At 33.4% G+C, this 19,678-nt stretch overlaps 1 protein-coding gene across 2 annotated transcripts in view; it reads left to right on the top strand.

Annotated features, from left to right (window-relative positions):
- The window catches only part of LOC108908070 (transcription elongation factor SPT6), a 56,111-nt gene extending 36,433 nt beyond the window's left edge, over positions 1-19,678 (top strand). The window contains exons 21-25 of one of the 2 annotated variants that reach the window (XM_023454751.1): positions 7,001-7,215; positions 7,278-7,518; positions 11,678-11,820; positions 13,346-13,775; positions 19,259-19,678. In XM_023454751.1, the coding sequence (XP_023310519.1) occupies positions 7,001-7,215; positions 7,278-7,518; positions 11,678-11,820; positions 13,346-13,775; positions 19,259-19,467 (1,238 nt within the window). In that variant the 3' untranslated portion in view covers positions 19,468-19,678. Of the gene's footprint in view, positions 1-7,000; positions 7,216-7,277; positions 7,519-9,201; positions 9,345-11,677; positions 11,821-13,345; positions 13,776-19,258 lie in introns of both variants that reach the window. The other variant, XM_018711982.2, reaches the window with a different exon arrangement.

Raw genomic sequence — 19,678 nt, 5'->3', positions numbered from 1 at the left:
AAGTAAACAATTGTTTAAATTTACTAGTTGCATATTTCTAATAGTATAGAAGCGCCGAAGAGTGAAGCTTGTGCTCGAAAATGAAGCCTTCACCCATCGGAGTGTGTGGGGGGGTTCAGCAGGAGACGCGCGCACGTGCGTTCGAAATGCGACGCTGATTATTTATTAACTTTTCTCAGCTTCCACTTGACCAAAAAAGCTGCTTTTTTTCAAATCGATGTATCAAAAAGAGAGAAACACAACAATGCTGATAAAAATTCGAAATTCTAGAAACATTTTAAGCAGTATTATAGTTATTAAAAATTTCCTTTTTTTATAATTTATTTTTGTAAATTTTGTTATTTTAATAATTATAATCTTACTAATTTACCGATGTATTTTTAAAAATGCAAATGTTTTTATGAGATAACAGAGGAAGATGGAAATTTAATGGAATATATGTATACGTATTTGTATTCATTTACTTAAGTATTTTATGTATGATTATTTATTTAAAGTTTGTGTTTTTTCTTTGGTGGTTCTGAATCATCTTCAACCCTTTCTTCATCATCGGCGTAGTTATCACTTACATATAAAGAACAATATTCTGGCAATTCGCTATATATATCTTCGATGGCATCACTCGCATTTTCATCAATCGCATCATCGCTCGCTATTTTATTAGATCTTGTATACCTTTGTTTTGCACTTTACGCATTGGAGCCTGAAGAATTTCGCCGCAAAGTATACAATACACGTACGATTTTGTTTTATGTTATGTTGAATAATGTACGAGTATGGCTAACAGGCGCAGAATGTTAAGCAGCTTAGGATCTAAACGATGAAAATTATTATTATTATTATTTTAAATTGTAGGTAATTGTGCTGGCTATGGCATGATGGAATATTTTATAAATATACATAAATATACATCCTAGGGCGACGTATAAAACCTTACCAAAGCTGCAAAAATGAAGATATTTGAACTTTGCAAATTGCTTTTCGTTTCTGCATATTTACACTATGTGTATACCATATTTCAAGTGTCAGCAAAGCTTCGAACAAATTTGGCAAAGTTTCGAGTTTCAGATGCCGATGGATGTATAAAATCTTATACAACAAAAAGTTTTGCTCTCCTGATTTTCTGCTTTTACGTCATTATTGTATATATATTGAACTATAGTTTTCGAAAGTTTTATCACTTTTTGTTTATAATTGACATTTTTACAGCAACTTTAAAAAATTGACGTTTTATACCGTTTTTTCAATGTCACGGCTTTCTTATTGCAAATTTCGTAATCGAACCACTGCCATTTTGTAGCTATTTTTCTTACGAACAAATCATGTCCTAAGCATTTTTTCATACAAAGTCATCCTGCTGAATTATTTAAAGAAAACTACTAAAAAAAAATTTCACGATTAAATTGTTAATAACTTTTTTTTTCCTGATAAAATACTTTGTCAGCAAATTAACATGTTATTGTACTCATAATTTAAAGTATTCCTGTGTAGTTATTTCCGAGTTATCAAGGAAATGTCGCCAACAGTAACTTTTCGGCCTCTGCCGACTGGACTAATACTGGATCATATATAGGAAACATTTCTACAATTATTGATACAAAACAAATATTAACAAACACCGTTATAATCGTGCACTGGGCGACGTATCGTATAAACTGTTTTAAGGCAGGCGATGGGCGTTGGCGATGCAGCTTCAATTTCCGCGTCACTTGTTTCCCCACGTCCTAGTTTACTCACGTGTTGGTCGCCTCGTTGCCATGACAACCGCCATAAACAACGCTACGAAGTGAAGCGGAATACAGACTGATTTCGATCTGTGTCATTTGCTTATGCTATACGTTGTATGGTACGAGGTTGATGTTTGCACTCAACGAAGGCAATGTTTTTTATAGAAGGCATTCACCATACAACTATTCAGTTATTCAGTTTATTTCTGCGTATAACATAAACAAACACAATACATTTCAATATAGAATTATACCTAAATTATAAAATTTATATAAAATTAAAAATAATTTTGAATAGCGCAACCAAACGGAAATTTTAGGTGAAGCGGTGCGTCACTTGCGTCACCTGGCGAGCCGCCACTGACACAACATCCACATTTAATTGGAAGAAAACTTTCAGCAACGATTTGCAGTAAATATGTGAGCAGGGATTATTAACAGTACTTTTGTTGAACTTTTTATTTTATGCAACAGATTAAGGTGTATAATTTTTTAATAAATAATTTGCCAAAATTGTTTGAAGCACTATTTGCATGATGTTGCACTACCACATTTCGGATGCAAAACACGAGACTATTTAAGTACGATGAAATAGTCGTTTTATGGCCTCTGCAGTCCCCTGATTTAAATCTTTGTGATTTTTACCTGTGGAACATGTGAAAACCTTACTGTACAAAACAGGAATGAACATGAATTGAAGGTAACTTAGAATTGAAAACACCACAGAATTTATTCACCACTAAGACACATTATCTACTTACTACTATTATCAAGTCATGGATTCTTCAACTTGCCTAGCATTCAATTTTTTTTAATGGTAAATTTAATACATTGTACCTCGAAAGAAAGGCACCTAAATGGAAAANAATGTAAAAGTTTGTTATTTATACAGGGTGTTACAAAAGAGTAGCTTAAGCTATTGGCCATGTTCTTTGAGTGTGAGTGTGAAACTGATGGGACCTTACTTATTTTACATTTAGGTGGCTCTTTTTGTCTTTTTTTTTTTAAGGTAATTGAGGTATAAAATTTAACTCTGAGAATTTATTTCATCATTTATTGCTTTTTCCCATTGTTCTCTATCGTCTCGGTTTTTTATGTCAGAATAACTTTCAGGCATTTTATAATTTAGTGATTGTGCACACATAAGATAGTTATTTATATCCTCTTCGGTTTCATTGTATGATACGACTGGTAATGTTTTAAGTCTTTCACTTCGTCTTAAGTCAATATTTACGTTTTTATTTCCCGATTGTTCAGTTGAAGAGGATATATGTTTATCTTTATTAAAAATTGTAAATTCCCCTGTTTCAGTGACAGGTATTTGTATCCCTGCTGTATTCACAGGTTTTAGTTCCCCTGTTCCAGTGACAGGTATCTGTATCCCTGTTGTAGTCACAGGTTTTTAATTCCCCTGTTCCAGTGACAGTTTTTCTTGCGACTTCCCTACTGTCGAAGTAGGATTCGGCATATTAATATCAGAACTATATTTTGGTGGGTCATTGAAAGTTCCATCAAGGTTCAGTTGTGGCCTTGACTGTTTAAAGTTTACTTCATCTAAAATTACATCACGTGCTATGGTGAACTTATTAGTATTTATATCAAATATTTTATAATTTATAACCATTTGATGCATATCCCACCATTATGCCTTTTACTGACTTTTGATCAAATTTACTCTCTGGTTTTATTATGAATATAGGCTGTGGATACAAAAATTTTTAAGTCAGTTAACCTGGGCTTTTTGTTATGCCACTGTTCAAAAGGTAATTTATTTGAGGTTATTGCTTTAGTTGTTGTGATATTTATTTAATATGTTGCAGTTAATACTGCTTCACCCCAAAACCTTTTGTCTAACTCAGCACCATGTACCATTGCGCGTGCCTTTTCAGTAATTGAACGATTCATACGTTCCGCCACTGCATTTTGTTGTGGCGTATGTGGTACAGTTAGGTGGTAAGTTATACCTTTCTGAACACAGAAATTTTTAAATTCATTTGAAAGACATTTGCTCCCATTGTCGCAATACAAATTTACAATTTTCAAATTAAAGTGTGCCTCACTTTTTGGAACAAAGTCCTGAAATAATTTAAGTACTACTGACTTATATGTCAACAAATAGGTGACTGTATAATGGGTATATCCATCAACAAAAATTAAAAAAATAATTTTTATTATCAATAGTGGGTGGTGTTATAGACCCACATACATCTGAGTGTATTATAAACAAAGGTCTTATAATATGAGTTTTATCTTTGGCTTTTTGAAAAGGAAGCCTTGCTTGTTTACCATAAATGCAAGCCTCATAAATAGATTCACTAGGAAAAATTTTCTTAAAATTGATATTACCTTGTGCTACTTCTAGTTTCTTGAGTTCTAAGAATTTTTGTTTTCCGATGTGGCCTAAACGTTTATGCCAAAGCTCATTATTTTCAATTAATGAATTTGTAGCTGCATTGACTTGTTTTACACAAGGGTTGTTTGCTTTAAATATAATTTTAATTAAATTCTTGATAGACTTATCAGTTAAAATTAGTTTCCTGCCTTTCTTAATGCTTACCCCACCTGACTTATTGAAAATTACTGTCATACCTGCTTCCTGGATACGACGTACTGGCAGGAGATTATGAGGTACCTCTGCAGCATACAGGACGTTGTCCAGAACTCCGGCTACACCTAGATTTGTGGTTACGTTGATAGTACCTTTTAATGTAATAGTGCTGGAAACACGAGTTTTGACTACTGATATTTTTAATGGGTTGTCCAGTGGAGTAACAGCTGTGAAGACATCAGATTGATTTCCTAGATGATCCTTTGCTCCGGAATCCAGTATAAATGTGATTTCGGTTGGCGATTTTTGTGTTTGCGATTTGTGAATTCCAACCATGAAGGCAAAGCTTTCACTGGGCTTTTCTTGTTCAGTTTGAACAATTTGTAGGGTTCTGTTTTGTTCATAATTTTCTTGTCTTTGAAGCATCTTCTTATAAAATTGACGTTGACGTCTTATTGGACGTCCACAGTGTTTACATATAATGGACGACTGGTTGTATTTTCTATGCGGTGGACCGGAATATCGCGGTGTGAATTTCTTTTGAGATTTAAATTTTTGGTTGCCCCATTTGCCTTTTGTTGATTTGGATTTGAATTTTTCACTGTGCGTTGTTTCCACTTGTAACACTTTATGGCTGGCTTCGGTAATATCATTTTTCAATTTGATTTCGTAATCTAGAAATTTTGTTTTTATAAAAGCAAGACTTAAGGTGTCATCTGATAAAGTTTGGATTGCTCTTACGATGCCATCGTAAGATTGTGGTAATGTTAGAAGGAGATGCGCAATTTTAGCTGTTTCTGTTTGAGTGCCCCCTGCAGCTAATAATTCGATTAACTCATCGAATATCAAGAAATGATTCATGAGAGGCATATCTTCTTTAAACTGAAGACTTAGCAGTTTCTTTTGAACTGATAACTGCGTCGCCAAACTTTTTCTTTCATAAATCGAATCCAAATTTCGAATTATGTCACGAGCACTTATTTCTTCTTTCACAAATCCTAGCATTGTATCACCGAGATATTCCACGATTACACTTTTTGCCAAACGTTCGAATTTTTGCCACTGTCTGTCAAGCAGTTCTGGTGGATCTTCATCGAGCACTTTTAATGCACTTTCTTCCGCAAGTAAAGCACGTAAACGAAATTTCCATATACTATAGCATTCACCATGGAATTGCGGAATATTTCGACGACTTTTAGACTCCATTGTACCCGCACGCACAAATACTGTTTTTCACAGAGAAAATAGTTTTTACTTCACTCACGATTTTTTAAACTGTCCATTTTTAATTCGTAAATGTATCTGGGCCCATAACCTGTTGAGTTATGGGGAAGAAAATAATAAAATGTAAACTGAGTAAATAATCTTTTAATGAAATTTTATATAGCTTTTATAGCGTTACACTTAACCCTTTCGCTGCGCAATACGTTTGAACATAGCTACCACGCCGTGCGCGAAAGTTTATCGCGTGCGAATATATACGTCTGGAGCAGTTAGACCACTTATAGTTTTACATTAAGTTGTGTTAAATTACGATTTACGATAAATTTTACAATTTTATTTTGAATAAAATACGGTATATGTACTAAATAGAACTGAAAGAAACATGAACAATCTTGCTATTATTACCAGTACCTCTCCATAAAAATATTTATCACAATCGGTATAAGCTTGCCCGCAAAAATTCGCCTTACCAATTTCAATAACCGAGTCACTAATGCGCATGGTTGCGAATATATACGGTTTGAGCAGCCTGATCCAATTTAACTATTCATGCGAATTAATCCGTCTGGAGCAGTTTGAGCCCTATAAATTTTTAGCGAATATATACGTCTGGAGCAGTGAAAGGGTTAAGTAGACTGCATACAGACTAATAATTATTTAGAACAAAGATACTTCGGTTTTTATATAAGCATTTCTGCTGATCAGAGTATTTAGCCACAGCGTCGGCTTCGCTGGAGTAAGTTTAACTTAGGACTATAAACACCATTAACACAAGCTCAGTATACAGAGTGTTCGACTTATTTTATTTTGCGTTTATCCAATAATACAAAACAAATATTAACTAAGAACCATTATAATCGTGCACTGGACGACGTGTATTGTATAAACTGTTTAAAGGCAGGCAATGGGTGTCGGACGACGACAATGCTGCTTCAATTTCCGCATTACTTGTTCCCCCACGCCGTAGTTTCCTCCCGTATTGGCCGCCTTGTTGCCATGACAACTGTCATAAACAATGCTACGAAGAGAAGCTAAAAACAGACTGATTTCGATCTGCGTCACTTGCTTATACTATACGTTATATGGTACAAGGCATTCACTGCGCAACTATTCTGTTTATTTCTGCGTTTTAAACAAACAAACACAATACATTTTCAATATAGAATTATACCTAAATTTATATAAAATTAAAAATAATTTTAAATTGCACAACCAAACGGAAATTTTAGGTGAAGCGGTGCGTCACTTGCGTCACCTGGCGGTAGCCAGCCGCTACTAAGACACTTTATCTACTTACTACTATTACCAAGTCATGGATTCTTCAACTTGCCTACCGTTAAATTTTTTTTAATGGTAAATTTAATACATTGTACCTCGAAAGAAAGGCACCTAAATGGAAAATGACACAAGGAAAGTCCCACTACTTTCCCACAAAGAATTTGTGGTGGATTAATCTACTTTTTTGTAACATTTTATTCTTAAATTTATATTTTTTTTCTAGGAAAATCATTGTGGATTGGCAACGAAGAGTTTGAAGATCTAGACGAAATCATCGCTCGACATGTCACGCCAATGGCCGCACACGCTAGGGATTTGCTATATTTTAGATACTACAAGGACACTGAGGGTGGTCATAAAGATAAAGCTGAAGAATACCTTAAGGAAGAAAAGAAGAAAAATGCTTCAAAAATTCATTATGTTGTAAGCGCTGCAAAGGTAATGAACAATAATTATTTAAAACTTTGCTTTGCAAAATAAAAAAAATTTTTTTGTTCCAGAATATACCTGGGAAATTTCTGTTGTCTTACCTTCCTCGTAACAAGGTGAGACACGAGTATGTCACGGTGACACCTGAAGGTTTTCGATTCAGGCAGCAGATGTTCGACTCTGTTGCTTCGTTGTTTAAATGGTTTAAGGAGCACTTTAGGGATCCACTTCCAGGTGGTATGACACCTGGCACGCCTAGGATGTCTTCCGGCCGTACACCTTATGGTGGCGGTAGTGGCACACCGTCATTCAGTAAGTTAAAGAAGAATAAAATAAAAAATTGTTATATTATTAATTATATTTATGCACATTTATCTCCTGCAGGATATGTTTTGAAACTCTGTTGAATATTACATATTTACCATTAAAAATTAGATACTCAGGTCATACACACATTTTTTTTCAATCAATTTGACGGAAAACTTAATTAGTGTTTAAAACTTTTAAATTTACTGGACATTGTTGGGTTTTGAACATAAAATAAAATTAATTCTTTAATTAATACAGCTATGAAGATTAAAATTTGCTTAACCTGTCACTCATGCCTTCAGCTTTCAGCTTGGCATTTAGTCCTTACGAGATTCGTTTTGATCTCACTGATGTTTGTTCCCATCTTCATCTAAACATCCGATGTTCTTATGTCTCTCTCCCTCCGGAGAAAGTTGATTTTTGGTGAAAACATATTTTAAAAACAAAATTTATATTAGATGTAAAAAAATTTAATTAAAAATATACCGTCGGTATAAACGAAGGACGTATGAATAATTCACGCACCTCGGCTGGCCACTTCAAGACTTGCGAGAAAAATTACTTACCTACAATATTAAGAATTAGTTTATGAAAATTGTAATAGGAGATTTGATCAAAAAGTAACGGGAATTTTCAAATTACAAACTGTTTATCGAGTTGATTCTTTTTCGTGTATTGGTAGCACTGTCAGTGACATACCTGCCAGTCTTGGTTTGTGTTTAATGAGACGAATGAGTATGACTTACCTCAGTGTTTTTGGTGATTTTTTGAGTTAAAAACAGAATTAAGTGCAGTAAAGCGTCCAAAATGTTCAAGAAGGCCTTTGGCAACGATACTATGTCACAGCCACGTGTTTATCAATGGTACAAATATTATCAGGAAGGCCAGGAAGACATTAAAGATTTGCTCAAATGTAAAGGTCCTTCTAACCGTTTTTTCTAGTACAATGAAATAGTTCAACACACTGGCGCATACTGTCATTTTTCTCTATTTCCTAAGTTCAAATGGATACTCAAAGGACGTTTTTCAACAATAGATGAGATAAAGACAAAATCACAAACCGTGCTCAAGACGATACGTAAAGAGACATTTCATCAGTGTTTCTCAAACTGGGAACTATATTAGCATAAGTGTATAGTATAACTGGGGGGCTATTTCGAAGGGGATGGAAAAAAATTGAGGATTAAATAAATACTTTCTGAGAAAATTAACAATTCCCGTTACTTTTTGATCAAACCTCGTATAAACAGTGTACCGGGGCCGTAATTCTTGAATTGATAGAACAATTTTCTATAGGAGAGTGAATCAAATATGACATAGAAATGTAAAAATTTCCTATAGAAACATATATGTCAGTTTAGCGAAATTACGTCATTTTCTCATAGGAACTTGTTTCCCCAACTTATGAATAAGGCTCCTGATCAGAAAATGTCGTCGTTAAATATTGCCACAAGACATTAAATTCGTTTTGCTCAGAAACAGTTAATGCAACAAAAATTTTTTTTTAATAAATTTTGCAATTATCTCTGATATAGAATTTGTTAATATAATGGCTGTTTAGTGCCCCATACTCCTCACAAAGAGTGCTGTAGGAACTTGGTCATTATTTGTATGATTACAATTGTTTGTTTAATTTTTTATCTCATAGTTTCCAGATATGCCGTTTAATGTTTTATTTATTTTTAGACATGAATACTGAAGCTATTCAGAGGGTAGCACAAAATCTCCCAAGCCACATGATGCAGACATTGTCTGCTGTTGCAAACCAGACTCCACATTATCCTCACACTCCTGGTGGTGCTTATGGGGCTGCCAATTATATTAATACGGTAAGTGAAACACGNAAAAAAGAATAAAATAATATATTTGTGTTATCTTCTAATTAATTAATTATATTTATGGACATTTATGTTCCTCAGGATATGTTTTGAAACTTTGTTGAATTTACATATTTAGAATATCAAAAAGATACTTTACGATCATACATCCATTTTTTTTCAAATATTTTGAATAAAAATGAATGTATAGCATTTAAAACTTTTAAATTTACTGAACATACTGTTTAAAAATATCTACAAAGTCATTTACATTATTGGGTAAATAATAATAATGGTATAAGTTCCTATACTCTCGGGTCAATTGACAGACAGTCGGCGGCTGACAAATTTTTAGGTCTGCATTTTCATTAAAACGTTTAATTCTCTGAAAAAATAAGGCGATTATCGACCTGTCAAGTGCACTGCTGCTAACACATGTTTAAAATTATCTTTTGTTTTATTTTATATTTTTAATTGAGCAGTTTTTGTCAAATTCAATGCACTTGTTTAATAGCTACTAAAGATAGAATCCTTAAATTTCTAAAAGCTCGAAAGGGTTTAAATAATCCATATTAACTAAATAATTGATATTAACAATTTTTTTTTGCAGTTTTTAAAAAAAAATAAGTAATTTAATAGAGGTTATTAAGAGAGCTTATTAAAAGAATTCTTTTGTTCCATATTGACATTTACCATTTCTGAAAAACAAACATTTTTAATATTTTGAAGCAAAACCCTTAAAAATAGTTGAAATTTACCTTGAAATTTATGCCAGCAATATTTGAGTATAAATAGGATATCATACAATAAGTGCGGTAAGCCCACGAGAGCGGAGTTGAGCGTACAAACGAATTGAGTGCGCTCATCCGCTCAAGTAGGCAATAGACAACTGCACAAATTGCACATCTATTTTTTATTACGAATGAGGTGAAATCTGGCATCATAAACTTATTAGTAACTGCCATTTAAATGTCACTCTTAAAAAATAATATTTTCGAGTGCATTTTTTTTAATATTCATTAAATGAAAAATCGAGTGATGGCTCTAGCATAGATTTGCGTAGTAGACTTACCTCAGTGTTTTTGGTGATTTTTTGTGTCAGATCAGAGAGTTTGTCTGTTATTTTGTCTTAAAAATAGAATTAAGTGCAGCGAAGTGTTTAAAATGTTAAAGTAGGCCTTTGGCGACCAAACTATGTCACAGACATGAGTCTATCAATGGTACGGTACAAATGTTTTCAGGAAGGCCAAGAATATACTTCGAAGATGAGGCGAGATCTGGTCAAATGTAAAGGTCCTTCTAAAGTCCTTCTAAAATGTGATTATTGTCGTTTTCTGACTAAACCCCATATTTAAGCATTTCTTGAGTTCTCGATCAATTATGTTAAATACAGTTTTTAACGAAAACAAAAATTAATTTGCTTGGGGAAAATTTCACATTTTGAAATTTTTTGGACTCCGTGTATGATTTATTTCATATTTGATTACTGCCCATGGCTTCCCAAGTTAAGCAAAACTTTTTATCAAGAATAACTTTTTCTTGAAAAATCGACAATAAAAAAATTTACAAGTGTGCGGTACCCCATCCGGGGACACACTGTATAGAGTGCTGTAGGAACTTGGGTCATTATTTTTATGATTACAATTGTTTGTTTAATTTTTTATCTCATAGTTTCNGGACGTTTTTCAACAATAGATGAGATAAAGACAAAATCACAAACCGTGCTCAAGACGATACGTAAAGAGACATTTCATCAGTGTTTCTCAAACTGGGAACTATATTAGCATAAGTGTATAGTATAACTGGGGGGCTATTTCGAAGGGGATGGAAAAAAATTGAGGATTAAATAAATACTTTCTGAGAAAATTAACAATTCCCGTTACTTTTTGATCAAACCTCGTATAAACAGTGTACCGGGGCCGTAATTCTTGAATTGATAGAACAATTTTCTATAGGAGAGTGAATCAAATATGACATAGAAATGTAAAAATTTCCTATAGAAACATATATGTCAGTTTAGCGAAATTACGTCATTTTCTCATAGGAACTTGTTTCCCCAACTTATGAATAAGGCTCCTGATCAGAAAATGTCGTCGTTAAATATTGCCACAAGACATTAAATTCGTTTTGCTCAGAAACAGTTAATGCAACAAAAATTTTTTTTTAATAAATTTTGCAATTATCTCTGATATAGAATTTGTTAATATAATGGCTGTTTAGTGCCCCATACTCCTCACAAAGAGTGCTGTAGGAACTTGGTCATTATTTGTATGATTACAATTGTTTGTTTAATTTTTTATCTCATAGTTTCCAGATATGCCGTTTAATGTTTTATTTATTTTTAGACATGAATACTGAAGCTATTCAGAGGGTAGCACAAAATCTCCCGAGCCACATGATGCAGACATTGTCTGCTGTTGCAAACCAGACTCCACATTATCCTCACACTCCTGGTGGTGCTTATGGGGCTGCCAATTATATTAATACGGTAAGTGAAACACGTATTTCATCATTTTTAGATATTCGATCATTGTGGCACAAAATTAGAAACAATCTAGTAATTGAAAATAAATGCACAATTGATTCTGCGATTCCTATAGACGTAAACAATTTCAGCTTAGGATTTCTCACTAGAATGAGATACAGTCCACCTCGATTAAAGCGAATATTCATTGATAACAATTTCAGCTTAGGATTTCTCACTAGAACGAGATACAGCCCACCTCGATTAAAGCGAATATTCATTGATAACAAACAAATTTGAAAGTTCCATCTAAACCAGTGGTGAAAATACTTGGTTATAAAGATTTCATATATTACGAAAGTTCCAGAAATAAGAGCCAAAATTGGAACCACTAATTTAACTTGTCAGCTACAACTTTTGTCTTAATAATTTTTTTCCAAAAATTTCAGTTTGTAAGATCACCACCTCACCGAAAAGAAATTGTTATTTCGGTTAACTGACACTTATTTGACTCAATTAATTTACAATAAATGTCAAAATATCCTCCGTTATTAATTAAGGCATAGTTGTACACAACTTTGAAAATGTTCTTTCACTCTTACTGGAATTTCTGAATTGTTGCAATTATTCTGGCAGCATTTTTTATTCGTTCTTGTAGTTTCACAATCATATTGACTAAAGTGGAATGCACCTGTTTCAATAACACTATTTCAAATTTGATGACAAGTGGACTTATTGTATTTGGATTGACATTTCATTGTGATGAAATCCAGTGTTACTATTGGTTATTGTTGGTACTGCCATCTAAGTAACAAAATAACACTTATTTTTCTACTGATATGAGGATATGACATTAAAGTTTCACTTTGTTAATTAATATTTTGGTTTAAAGTCATTTTTAAATGTTATATTATTTTACATACACAAAAACTTTAGGTACAGATGTATACTTCATACTTCCACTTTTATTTAATTTGTTCAATTATAGACTATTGAGTCCGTGAAGTAAGAAAATATATGAGAAAAAATGAAATGAAAAATTGATTTTTTTAGCCTAAAAACATTTTCGTTAATAAAAAAATATTTTCAATATTCAATTAATATTATCCAGTGATTCCTTCTTTTTTACTTAAGAACAATTGATGAAGGCCAATTTATCTATAAATTTACTGAAATACTGAACAAATTTTCTTAATTTTCCTTGTCTGATTATTAAATAGTGATTTTAACTTTATAAGATATGTAAAATTGTTTAAATTTTCATTGAAAAAAAAAATCTGTGAATACGGAAATATATTCTCCAGTCTTTATTCAGTTCATTGAATTTTTTGAATGGAAATAAACTAAAATAATTTTAAACATGATGCTGAAATGACGGTTTGAAAAAGAAATTTGGAGATAAAACAAAATAAATCCGCAAACTAAATTTTTTTTGTCATGACTTTTCTGTAAATTGAAATGCTATCCCTTTAGATTACCTTTAATTGTAGACATGGTGTAGAATTTCACTTTGAAAATCGTAAGTATAAACATGGGACGTATTTTTCAGCCTTATACACCCAGTGGGCAAACACCGTTTATGACCCCATATCAAACGCCCCATACTCAACAAACACCTCGTTATGGACAACAGACGCCCTCACAGCACATGCCGAATACAGCGCCCCACCTCAATGGGCCGTTCTTGCATCCGGGAGCTGTGACGCCCTCTCAGCGAACACCCAGCTACAGAAACCTCACAACCCAGTCTCCCATGTTGCAACCTAGCCCAACACCTAGTCCAGGGTCGCAGAGTTCCTTCGGCAGTCACTCGCACAGCAGGGGTAGTTACGATCCTGCGAGGGCAGGGGGATACCAACCAATCGATTCTCCAAGGGGTTATATGAATAGAAATTATCCAGATGGGGGCAGGTATGGAGGAAATTCGGAGTCGATGGATTGGCAGAAGGCTGCAGAAGCTTGGGCAGCAAGATCGAAAAGTAAGATTTTATTATGTTTTAAGTTTTTTGTTTTTGGTGTACCAAATAAATTCTTCAAGTTAACTTTGATTATCAAATATGGAGAAAAGCAGTAATAAATTTGTACACAATATATTTTATGTATAGATACAGATGAAGTTTGGATAGTTGGCCGTTGTTATTGGTTTCACATTTTCAGTTAAAGAAAATATCAAGTGATAGAGTGAAGAAAAAGTGTTCGCTTTTTAAAATATAGAATGCTCTGTGAGTAAATATGAGAAATTTAATTGAAATTTATTGTCTCTGCTGCACTGCAAACTAAAGAAGTTACTTAGAATTTTTTTATCCATCTATTTTAAAGAGTGCTGAACAACATCTGAAGTTATTTTTCTGCGTTCGAATTTAGTCCTAACTAGATTAAAATTACTTTAATTGTTCTGAAAAGTTAATAAACCGTGGACCAGATCAGTGCATTCCATAGTACTCCGACTTTCTAAATCCAAATCTAGTCAGAATTCCTGGAGAGAACCAACATACTATATAGGTCCACGGCCTAACCCATTCTTTTTGTTGTGCATTATTTTTTCAGTGTAGATACAAAGAGAAAAACACTGGTTGTCTGTAATGCAAATCTGCATGCCCCAGTTCATGGGTTTACATGAACTTGCATGCCCCGGGTTAAGAGGTTATAATCTATAAAAATTAAACTACAGCTTCCTAACGATATTTGTAATAGAAAAGTCTTATACGAAAAAGTTCTATTTTTGCGATTTTTTTTCGTAAATTAAAGTTCAATTATGGATCAAAATATGTAGTCCGGCCGCATAAATGCATTGTTGTGACTGCAAGAGTTCGCAAACAAAACAAAAACAGCTGGTGCCTTAAGATGCAATATATGGTACGAGATGAGGTTCCTACTTACTGTGCGAGTCATCGAATACTAATTGTGGGATCTTCGTCAAAATTTTCCAACTGCATCTTCAACATTAAGGTTCACTTGCTGACCACGTCCTTCTCCTTGAGGAATAACACTTCCTGTATCTCGCAGCCGCTGAACGCACTATAGGATTGTATTTGCACATAGGGGGTGACATTGCGGCCATTGTTCCCAGTACAACCTAGTCGCCCCGAGCACATTTTCTCTGGCTGCACCATACACCAACACCATATCGACACATTCGGAGATAGTAAATGCATTGTTTTCTCGGTTCATTGTAAAACTAATTTGTGCACCAACTAAAAAATTAAGCAAAGTAGGAAATGAGAATCTCGTTTTTAATGTAATCGGCACTCTATTCTTATTTTTTACTTCATAAAAACTATACTGTCACTATCTTGGAATTACAAAATAAAAATTTTTGTCTGGAATTTTACACTTTTTGACACTGATGGGTCGATGGACGGTGCTTAATATTTAATAATTAAGTGAATAATAAATTCAATACAAATAAAAATCAGTTGACTGCACAAATTTTTTGACAATATAACCTAACCTTCTTTTAGTATTACTAGTATTATATTATACCGACTTAAATTATAAGGTTGCATCTCGAGTCGCATAGAAACATTTCCAAAGTTTTTAATAAATAACAAAGGGTCGGCTTTCATTTTAGTTGAATAAATGAACTTTAATTTACGCAAAAAACGTGAAGATAGAACTTTTTTGTATAAGAGTTTTCTATTACAAATATCATCAGGAAGCTGTAGTTTAATTTTTATAGATTATACACACCATGTAGATTTAAATCTTCAGTCATGCAGTTTCAGATATATGAGATACTTTCCACTTTCCACATCTCTTATGGGGTGACAGGGTTTTGGGGTTACAGGGTTATGAAGCTACAGGGTTTTTGAGTTGTGATGCAATGAGAGTAGCGAATGTTATTTCAATCACTTACTAGTCAAGTCAGTTTAAAGTCTCAAAAACTATTTTCTAGAGTATTGTCTTGATTGTTAAAGTCAAAATAAAAACTGATATGAGAATTCTGACTTAAGATAGGGATTCAGGGGATCAAAATATTGTAGGAAACAAGGTTCAACCCACTTTTTTTTTGTTACTTTGTTGTCACTCAAAATCAGACCTCAACAAAATAAATTAATAAAAATTATATACACTGTGTTCAAGATAAGAATGATTTTCACGGGAGTAAAAAAAGTGGTGAATGACAAGGTGGCTCAAATTAGAATAATGTTAGCATTACAAGGCCATTAGAATGATATAAATGAATCATGACATGACATTTTTTAGTTACTTTGAAGAACCCTAATTTTTCTATTTCCTATTTTATTTTCTCATATTATTAGAGCTAGAACAAAAAAAGAATAATTATTTTGTACTTTTTCATGGAATTCGATGTTATCATCCAATGTTTTGTTTTTGATTTACTATTATCAACTTCAATCTTTTAAATACTGCTTTGTCTTTTAACATATAAATCTTGAATACGATATTCATTAGAGNTATAAAAATTAAACTACAGCTTCCTAACGATATTTGTAATAGAAAAGTCTTATACGAAAAAGTTCTAGTTTTGCGTTTTTTTTTTTCTTAAAAAAAAATTAAAGTTCAATTATGGATCAAAATATTTTCTCTGTAACGGTCCTGTCCATGTGCTGTACGATGAATTACGTGCTGTAGGCCAGCCACATAAACAAATCGTCGTTGAAAGAAAGAAAGATACTTGCAAAAATACAAACTAAGAAAAATAGATTTAAAAAAACTGATATTTTCTTATTATAATAATTAATAGTAATTACTATTTTAAATACATTGTTGTGACTGCAAGAGTTCGCAAACAAAACAAAAACAGCTGGTGCCTTAAGATGCAATATATGGTACGAGATAAGGTTCCTACTTACTGTGCGAGTCATCGAATACTAATTGTGGGGTCTTCGTCAAGATTTTTCAACACTGCATCTTCAACCAACACTGCATCTTCAACATTAAGGTTCGCTTGCTGACCACGTCCTTCTCCTCGAGGAATAACACTTCCCGTATCTCGCAGCCGCTGTGCGCACTATAGGATTATATTTGCACAAAGGGGGTGACGTTGCGGCCATTGTTCCCGGTACAACCTAGTCGCTGCGAGCGCATTTTCTCTGGCTGCACCATTAACTAACATCATATCGACACGTTCGGAGATAGTAAATGCATTGTTTTCTCGGTTCATTCTAAAACTAATTTGTGCACCAACTAAAAAATTAAGCAAAGTAGGAAATGAGAATCTGGTTTTTAATGTAATCGGCACGCTATTCTTATTTTTTACTTCATAAAAACTATACTGTCACTATCGTGGAATTACAAAATAAAATTTTTTGTCTGGAATTTTACACTTTTTAACACTGACAGGTGATGGACGATGCTTAATATTTAATAATTAAGTGAATAATGAATTCAGTACAAATAAAAAACAGTTGACTGCACAAATTTTTTGACAATATAACCTAACCTTTTAGTATTACTAGTATTAGGCCGCTCGCAAACACGGCCACTTGTGATCGCCACTAGTGGCGGCCACCAAGTGGCTAGAAGCAACCACTAGTATTCGCTACAGGTGGCCGCCACGCGCTTCTAATTTTTTAACCAGTGGCCGCCACTTTTCATGAATTTTCTATCCAGTATCGTCTCTAGTCAGTTTCGGATATAAACACATCTACGTCTATAATGTCCTCCATTTCTGTGCTCATAATTCAGAATACGTACCCGTCGAACAGAAACGTGGCGATAGACTGAGGCCACTTGGTGTGGCCGCGTGTGCGCCGAAAGACGAGTGGCTGTCGTCGGCTACAAGCAGCGAGGTACGACTTCTGCCACAACGTGTGGCCCGACCGAGCCACTGCCAACGCTGTGTTTGCGCTGAACCCAAAAGCCGCTCGCAAACACGGCCCCTTGGTGGCCGCCACTAGTGGCGACCACAAGGGGCCGTGTTTGTGAGCGGCCTTAGATTATACCGACTTAAATTATAAGGTTGCATCTTCGGTCGCATAGAAACATTTCCAAAGTTTTTAATAAATAACAAAGGGTTGGCTTTCATTTTCATTGAATAAATGAATTTTAATTTACGAAAAAAAACGTGAAGATAGAACTTTTTCGTATAAGAGTTTTCTATTACAAATATCATCAGGAAGCTGTAGTTTAATTTTTATAGATTATACACACCATGTAGATTTAAATCTTCAGTCATGCAGTTTCAGATATATGAGATACTTTCCACTTTCCACATCTCTTATGGGGTGACAGGGTTTTGGGGTTACAGGGTTATGAAGCTACAGGGTTTTTGAGTTGTGATGCAATGAGAGTAGCGAATGTTATTTCAATCACTTACTAGTCAAGTCAGTTTAAAGCCTCGAAAACTACTTTCTAGAGTATTGTCTTGATTGTTAGAGTTAAAATACAAACTGATATGAGAATTCTGACTTAAGATAAGGATTCAGGGGATCAAAATATTGTAGGAAACAAGGTTCAACCCACTTTTTTTTTGTTACTGTGTTGTCACTCAACAAAATAACAGTAATAAAAATTATATACACTGTGTTCAAGATAAGAATGATTTTCACGGGAGTAAAAAAAGTGGTGAATGACAAGGTGGCTCAAATTAGAATAATGTTAGCATTACAAGGCCATTAGAATGATATAAATGAATCATGACATGACATTTTTTAGTTATTTTGAAGAACTCTAATTTTTCTATTTCCTATTTTATTTTCTCATATTATTAGAGCTAGAACAAAAAAAGAATAATTATTTTGTACTTTTTCATGGAATTCGATGTTATCATCCAATGTTTTGTTTTTGATTTACTATTATCAACTTCAATCTTTTAAATACTGCTTTGTCTTTTAACATATAAATCTTGAATACGATATTCATTAGAGGTTGAACTGACCGAGATCAGGAAATGAACAACTAAAATGAATTGTTTTTTTTTATTTGCAGTACTACTTAATTTGTTATTACAAATTGTTATGTAATATGAAATTAAATTTTCAGTATTTCTTTGACCTTAGAAAGTTAACTTCTACACAGTTTTTATGAACAGATTTGAAAATAATTAAAAAAACTGTCAATGTGTATTTTAAAAGAAAGGCTGTATTAAAAATAAATGAAAATTTTAAATAAAAAATAATGGACTTTTGAGACACATGATAACATGAGAAAGTACGGAAGGCCATGAAGAAGTGTTTTTCTTTGCTCTAACTTTGATAATTGTTGAAAACAATAAAATACAAAATTCAAGTCAGTTTTTTTTTTCAAAATATTTCAAAAATTAAGAAAGATATCAAAGGTCTCCTTATGCTATTTCAATAGTAGCCTCTGGTACACCTTTTTTCTTATTTGAACCAGCCTGTATCTTCCACCGTTTTTGGCATCCCTCTCTTTACCTTGGACACAGTGTATATACCTTTAATAGTACATATTTGGTTAATACTGTTAATAGTGATCTGGTTTATGCAATAAAGAATATTTATTACCATCAATAATACACACATTTGTTATTTTCTAGCTACACCAAGGAGTGAAGGTCGCAATACGCCACGTTCCGGTGGGCAGAGAACCCCCAGATTTGAAGACGTCAGAAACGATTTGGAGAGAACACGCATGAAAAATGTCGGAAAAAGTCCGAGATCAGTTCGATCCACTCCACGCACCAATACTTCCCCGCACTCCATGTCATTGGGTGATGCCACACCACTGTATGATGAAAATATATAACTATTCATATATTAATTTTTGTACAGTGAGCTCTAGTTCTGAGCAGTTTTTGTTATTTTTTATTACGAAATTTAATGACCACAGTTACTGGATCGAAGCAAAAAGTGGATTGTTAATTGGTACACACATTCGGTAACTGTTTTTATTAATTATTTATATGATCAAGGTTTTTTTTAATTCTTCTTAGTTTTAGTTTATTTATACAAATAAA

Source organism: Anoplophora glabripennis, unplaced genomic scaffold, assembly GCF_000390285.2.
Source record: "Anoplophora glabripennis isolate ALB-LARVAE unplaced genomic scaffold, Agla_2.0 scaffold152, whole genome shotgun sequence".
In the NCBI taxonomy this organism is placed as follows: domain Eukaryota; kingdom Metazoa; phylum Arthropoda; class Insecta; order Coleoptera; family Cerambycidae; genus Anoplophora; species Anoplophora glabripennis.
The sequence above is the reverse complement of the archived record's forward strand: the minus strand, read 5'-3'. Positions and strand labels throughout refer to the sequence as shown.